This window comes from Triticum urartu, chromosome 4 (assembly GCF_003073215.2).
Source record: "Triticum urartu cultivar G1812 chromosome 4, Tu2.1, whole genome shotgun sequence".
Taxonomy (NCBI): Eukaryota; Viridiplantae; Streptophyta; class Magnoliopsida; order Poales; family Poaceae; genus Triticum; species Triticum urartu.
In genome coordinates, this window is record NC_053025.1 from 26,710,046 (window position 1) to 26,717,239 (window position 7,194).

The 7,194-nt window shown below is 49.8% G+C and overlaps 1 protein-coding gene across 1 annotated transcript; it reads left to right on the forward strand.

The window, feature by feature from the left end:
* The first annotated feature begins 468 nt into the window (after window positions 1-468).
* On the forward strand, window positions 469-2,039 carry LOC125553456 (expansin-B4-like). The gene is made up of 3 exons (XM_048717237.1): window positions 469-948; window positions 1,051-1,337; window positions 1,426-2,039. Coding segments are annotated over exons 1-3 (318 nt in total). The 5' UTR covers window positions 469-918; the 3' UTR covers window positions 1,427-2,039.
* Window positions 2,040-7,194: the final 5,155 nt, after the last annotated feature.

The following is a 7,194-nucleotide window of genomic DNA, read 5'->3' on the forward strand; positions in this document are numbered from 1 at the left end:
TTTCCGGGCCAAAGAAAGTGTATCGCCCCATGCAATAATTCTTTTAGTGAGCCTTGCTTGCAGATTTTGACACTTCCTTTTTGACATTCTACCTTAGCCGCAAGTGTATCACACCATCTCTTTTATGACAGCAGAGGCATCCTTGCGATCCAAAACCTTGCGTGTTCCCAATGGCGAACATGCGGGGAGGTTGCATGTTTCTATTCTTGTTTACACACCGTCGCGATATTGAGGCTGGATTCGTGGTGCCGGACTAATCACTCTGTTTCAATTTTGTTCAACTTGTATACTTAGGGCTTCTTTGATTCAAAGGATTCTCAAAGGAATTTTGGAGGATTCTAATCTTAGAAATTTTTTCTATCTTGGTTGTTTGATTCGAAGGATTGTAAACCATAGGAATTTTTTCATAGGATTTATTTGCACTAGATTTCATAGAAAACATCCCATCCACTCAAATCTGTTTGAAAGAATCCTGCGTTTTTTCTATGCACAATCAAACACTCGTACAATCCTATAAGATTCAAGACGACATTCCACTCTAATCCCATATTTTTCCTATTCCCGTATTTTGGAAATCCTATGAATTAAAGAGGCCCTGAATTGGCATGGCGTACCGGGAGAAGCGTGCATGGCGTACCGGGAGAAGCGTGCGTCGTGCATCGCGAATCCTGCATCGCTGCACGTCGCCGTCCGGGGCTCCGGGCTATAAATACCAGTACCTCCGCCACCATTGATCTCTGCCTCACAGACACACACACGCACACAGACGACTCCACACAGAGAGACAGAAGAAAGGGATGGCGACGACCCGCGTGAGCCTGCTCCTCCTGCTAGCAGTTGCGCTCGCCGGCTCTGTTGCCGGGGCATCGGCCCTCACCTGCACGCCGGATCGTTGCACCAAGGGGACGGCCGCCTTCTATGGCGATGCCGACGGCGCGGGGAATGAAGGTAATCGTAACGAATAGTACACTGCAATTCTATGCACGCACCTCTGCTGCTTATGTTGGCTTATCTGTTCCCATCCATTCTGCTGCTCTTTTTCTTTTCCAGCTGGAGTATGCGGTTACGGGCCAGCGGTGGCCAAGCCGCCGTTCAACGCAATGGTTTTTGCCGCAGCGGGCCGACATGGGATGCGGCGGATGCGTCAACATAGGCTGTCGACACCCCGCGTGCAATCCTGATGGAGTCACGGTAACGTTCGCCGACTACTGCAGCGGCGGACCGTGCGTCGACAACGACGTCATTGAGATGAGCGGCCACGCGTTTTCCGCGATGGCCCTGCCGGGCCGAGAATCCGAGCTGCGCGCGTCACCCACTGTTCCTGTAACGTACCAATAGTAAGTCGGGGGCAAATTAAGTTTGGATACGTCAAGTTTCTCTTCTCTGACATCTTTCTGTATGTACACTAACACTAGGATTTTGCAGAGTTGACTGCCGCTACTCATCCAGCATGGCCTACCTCGTCGAACCGAGCGCCACATCGGAGCGCTTCACTGTCGTACTCCTCTATGTGCCAGGGGATGCCTACCCCGGCCAGCTGACGGTTCACTTCAAAGATGAGTCGAGCATGGACTGGGTGGATGCTGATCGCGGCGATCGCCATGATCTCCCCAAATTCACAGCCACTAGGAAGATGGTAGCCCCAATTACGATCAAGGTGGAAGGTACCTATGTGACACGGGGGGATGTCATCCCCGTCACCTGGAGTGTCACGGCGGCAGATGTCATCCCCGTCGGCTGGCACGGGGGCAAGACCTACTACGCGGCTTGAGCAGAGCTCACCTTAGACGGGTAATAGAAACGTTCAGTGCGGTCCGAGGTAACCCATCATATCCTGGTTGAGCCTGTTCAACCCGACCACTGTAATAAAAGTACTAGCTGGCAGAGACTCAATTGTTTCTTATCTTGCTGTTAGTATGAGTGTTCGAGCATGAAAGTACATTCTGAAATCAGCCGCTATTGTTTAATACATGATGAGTGTAACGTTAATTATAAAATTGCTTATGAGAATAGCGAGCGTGGCCTAGAAAAAAACCACTAGATGGAACAAGGAAACAGAATCAACTGTCTGTTTTACCGTTTTCCCTTAATGTTTTTTTTGAAACGTGGGGCAAAAGATTTACCCCTTTTCATTAATCAGGAGAGGGAAAAGGTCTTTCAAGTTACAGAGGACAAGAAAATAAAAGCCCCAAACATGGGGTGCACAACACATCCGCACTACTCTTTCGATAGAATGTGGCCCAAATGTTTCGGCCCCGCGGTCGCCCAAAGAATCGCTGCTTTCTGGATGGTGTGAAGAAGGATGGTTGGAGGAGCAAAGTTGTGTCAAAAAACCCTTGCGTTCCTTCCGTCCCAGATCGACTTGCATACTAGCACAGTGAGGGAAGACATCGCCCTTCCATGGAACCTCTGGGTGGCCCTCCTTGTTGCCATCCTTTGTGCCTTAATGTAAGTAGCAATTCAAGTAGGATTGGTAAAAATTCATAAATAGTGTAATACACTTTTACTTCCAGAACCTTTTTTGTTTTGCGTCCTCCCCTTTCTCTTCGCGTACTCCGCGTTTTGTGTGAGTTGCAAGCTATCCTTCTCAAGCTCAATCTCTCCAAAAGTCTTTGTCTTCTCCAGCTCCCATTTGATCGACGCCTTTTACTTCTCCAACTCGATTTTCTCCCTCTCAATTTCTACCTTCTTCTCCGCCCTCTTCCGGTTCCAATCCATCCTCTTCTTTTGCGCATCTAACATGAGTTTGTACCTCTCCTCTTGTTCTCCCTCACCGAGAAAATACCCGCTGCTCGTCCATGCCTGCTTCTGCTCCTTGCGATGCCATGATCGCTTCCCTCTCTCGTTGCCGGCGGCGCCGGTTCCTCCGGGCGATGTACCCCGGCTTGCACGGTGAAACCGAGGACGGGGGCGCCGGCGGTGAGGATGGGGAGCAAGGGTGGAGGACGGCGAGGGCTCGGATGCGGAAAAGGGAAGAGGGAGGCGGGAGAAGGAGAAAGAGTTTGGTGGATTTGGTGCAATTTATGATGGGATAGGGCTGTTGGGTCCACCCGGGTGCCCGCGTATCCGCCCTAGATTTGGGTTGGATGTGAGGGGTGCCGGTCAGCCGGGCGTTTGAGGCTGGCTTGAGGAGCCCGTCTGGGTTGCTTTTTTCTTATCGGGTCTCCGCCCGGACATTTGAGGTGGGTTTGGGACGCCCGGCTGTAGATGCTCTTACATCTTTCTCTTTCACGAAATATGACATGTTTTGCAGAAGCATAGTGTATTACAACTTTCACAGAGTATGACATATTGTATGCTTATGTATCCTGAGGAAAATCCAGGAATGAAGAGACAACGTGTCAACGGTGAAAAAAAACCAAATCTGTTGCTAAAATCTCTTTCTCTAATACTCCACGAAAAATGAAGACACAAAGTGCACGCTCAAGTAGGAGTGGCATCAACTTGCATGGTATGATGGGAACATGGTAGATGATATTTGACCATCCATAAAGCACAAAGGTGAACACCTCCGGCTGTGTTAGCGACAACTTGCATGATATTGTAAATACATTTTCCTGAGATGATGGTAAGTAATATTTGACCATCCATAAAGCAAATTGGACTCCGTCGCCAACATTCATTGCAAGATCTTTCTCTAATATTTGACGATGATGTACGTCACCTCCACCTCGGAGGTGCGTTTGTACATTCTAGATTCCACCTTAGCGACCCTTTCTACTAAGGTGGAAGACCATGCCAACTCTTCGTCGAGAGTGGGTAGCTGCCAGTCACTCGAGACTCCGTCGGCATTACAGTGCAGCATCCATTGCAAGATCTGACTCCTGGCGGAGTTGATGTTTAGCGAGATGATGTTTACCGGCAGCTTGAATGGCCCAAAGCGGCCAAATAGCTAATCGCACAACCAGGCATGGTCGTAAACTGTCAAGTTGTTGGCCAGGCTAGGAAGCAGTCTCATCCTGTCGCCAACATCTCCATACTCCCAAGCAAACCTGCCCCTCTTTTGCAGAGGTGCAATTCAACGAAGGGGAAAATCCGCCCATGCATGCTCGACGGTCAACCCGGCAGTCTTCAAACGGGTAATCATGTTTATTGCCGGGCGAAGCCTGCACTCAGTGAGGCCGAATGCCCTCCAGACACTATCACGCTCAAGGAACTCCGTTCGTGCATGGCAGAACCCAGGGGCCTCCTCATCCCGAATCCAGCACCAATCCCCCTCCACTCCCATTTGCTGCTGATTGCCGGAGATATAATCCTAGTTTTCTCTTGGCACTACCCGTGGCATCCAACTTATATTGCCGGAGCGGTGGCTCTTGTTCTCCACCCGCGGGACGAAATAGTGCTTGAACAGATCGACATCGGGGGCCACTCCAACAAAGTTTTCACACAAATGGGCAAAAATCGCCATGCACGCCATTGCATTTGGCGTAAAATCCAAGAGATGGAATCCATAAACCGCCATCATCACCTCAAAGAAATCCGAGAAGGGAGGGCAGAGACCGCAAATGAAGTATGCACAAAAGAACCTGTATGAATCTGGCGGGTCCTCTTCCCCCTCCGCCAGAACCTTGGGAGCGTCGTGCCCATTCGGGACTTCCCTCCCCCACAAGTATGCATACCTCGCCTGTAGCATGTCACCATCGAGTTGCGACGGGAAGAAGACAACGTCTCCCCTTCGCTTCTTGTCCAACTCCGCTGCCTTCTTGCTCCCCTCGGCGACCGTCTCTTTCGCAGCGGCCACCGGCTTACTCCTGCTCGTCGTTTTCTTCCCCATATCCCCAACTTTCGGTAGGGGCGTGGGGAAGAAATCGGGAGGATATCGGCGGCGAATGTGAATGAAGAACAGGCAGTTGCTGGGCTTGCGGGGGAAGAAGATGGAGAAGCAAGGCAGGCGACGAATGAGTAGTTCTTTCTGCATTTTCCCTTATTAAGGGGGACGGCGTGGGAGGGCGCGTCTCTTCAGAAAAGTTACTGTTTTTACATTAACTGCTACAGTCCCACACCCCCACAACCCGCGGTAATTACGCGAAGTGGACGTTGAATTGACTAGTCATCATGGCGAATCGCCATACGCGCAGCCTTCTTCCGCCACGTGTCCGTGCACTGTTTGGGGCCTAACCCAACGTGACCAGCGACACATGTGGCTCAGGCTCGGGGGCTTATGTCGGGGTACACAAACATGGGTGTGTGTTTTCCCCTGACTTGTGCATGGACGACAAGCCAACAGGCCCGAGGGTAAGAATGCAGCACCAAGACTAGACCAAGACGCAAAGGGATCGACCCTTTGAGAAATCAGAGGGCTGGTCGAGAAGATCAAGTCGACCAAGACTAGCCAGAGAGGCCAGATATCACCAAGGGGAGGAGCCTCCCTTGCCGGGCAGGCGAGCCCGGCGGGGTCAGGATCGTCCCGGAAGCAAACCTCCAAGATCGTCCCGGCCGGCTTGCCGGGGCTCGCGTAGGCAAACCACCCCATTACAACACCTCGCATCCAAGGTTGTCAGAATCACGATTTTGAGTCAGATCGGAGCTCCAATGGTAGGATCGCAAATTGTAGAATCTTAACTATCAGGATCATAAAAACATAGATTCTATGAACTAAAATCGTAGAATCAGAGAGGTTAGTTTGGATCGTAAACTCGTAGAATCGTATTATAGAATCGTGATTCTGACAACCTTGCTCGCAGCGACGCACGTCGACGATCAGTGCGGTGTCAAGCTCCTACGTGGCTCAGTGGAAATTCCTTGCCACATGGCAGCCACTTCCTACAGCAAAAATCTCCTAGTGACACCCATCATGAGACGTGTCAAGCAAGAAGACGTGAAGCTGGCAAAACAGCCCGGCAGTCCTTGTCGGGCGAGCCGCGATGTGACACTGAGCGGTACATTTAATGCGCTCTGTCAGCCTACAGAGTTAGGTATGATAGCACTGTTTGCTATATAATCAGTGCATAAAGACTTATTTGCCAATGTGGTGACCCCTTAACCTATAAAAGGAGGCCCATGGCAACCGTAGAAAGGATCCGGTCGATCCGAACCCTCAGACATCCATACGCGCGTAGCGACTCTCGTCCCAAGTGAAACTGCTAGTTATCGACTAGAGGGGGGTGAATAGGCAATTTTTATGAAAGTCTTCAAAACACGGGGTTTTTTGAAGACAAGCAGTAGAAATAAACCTATTGATATGCAGCGGAAGGTCGACTACACTAGACAAGCCATAGCCAAGTAAGTAATGAAGTGAAAGCACGAATACTATTAGCAGCTAGGTAGTATGGATCAGGATGGAAGATAGTATGAACCCAAACTGCCACAGTCTTCACCAGTGAAGTCAATCATATCATGCAAGTAGGCAATGACTTCACGAAGACAAGTTGTAAGTAAAGAGGGGTAAGAGATAGAACCAGTTGCTTGGTGAGGACAAGGATTTGTTGGACCAGTTCCAGTTGTTGTGACAACTGTACGTCTGGTTAGGGAGGCTAAGATTTAACTCAGAAGACCGCGTCTTCACCTTATTCCCCTTGAGCTAAGAACACTTTGTCCTCGCCCAATCACTCTAGTAAGTCTTCAAGATAGACTTCCAAACCTTCACAGACTTTGTTCATCAGCAATCCACAATGACTCTTGGATGCTCAGAACGCGATGCCTGATCGGTTGGAGGATTCACAGTCCTCAAGTGTAACAAGTCTTCAGATCACGCAGACAGAAAGAATTCAGTGATGCCTAACACTCTTTGGCTCTCGGTGTTTTGGGCTTTGTCCTCGCAAGGATCTCTCTCTCAAATGCTTCGGAGGTGGGTTGCTCTCAAACGACAAAAGCCGTGCACTAACTTTGAGCACCCACCAATTTATGGTGTAGGGGGTGGGCTATTTATAGCCAGGAGGCAACCCGACCTGATTTGTCTGAAATGACCCTGGGTCACTAAGGAACTGACACGTGTTCAACGGTCAGATTTCAAACACACACGACAACTTGACTTGGGCTACAAGTAAAGCTGGCTTATCTAGCTCAGGATAAGATTTGCTCTCATTGTCCTCGCTCGAACACATAGGATTTGGTTGAGCATCACTTCAGTCACTCTAACTTTGTTCACTTGGACCCCACTTAACAGTACGGTGGTTCCTATGACTCAACAAAGAAGAAAAGGAAACTACGAAACAACTATATCTTCGCACTCCATAGTCTTCACGCGAATGTCTT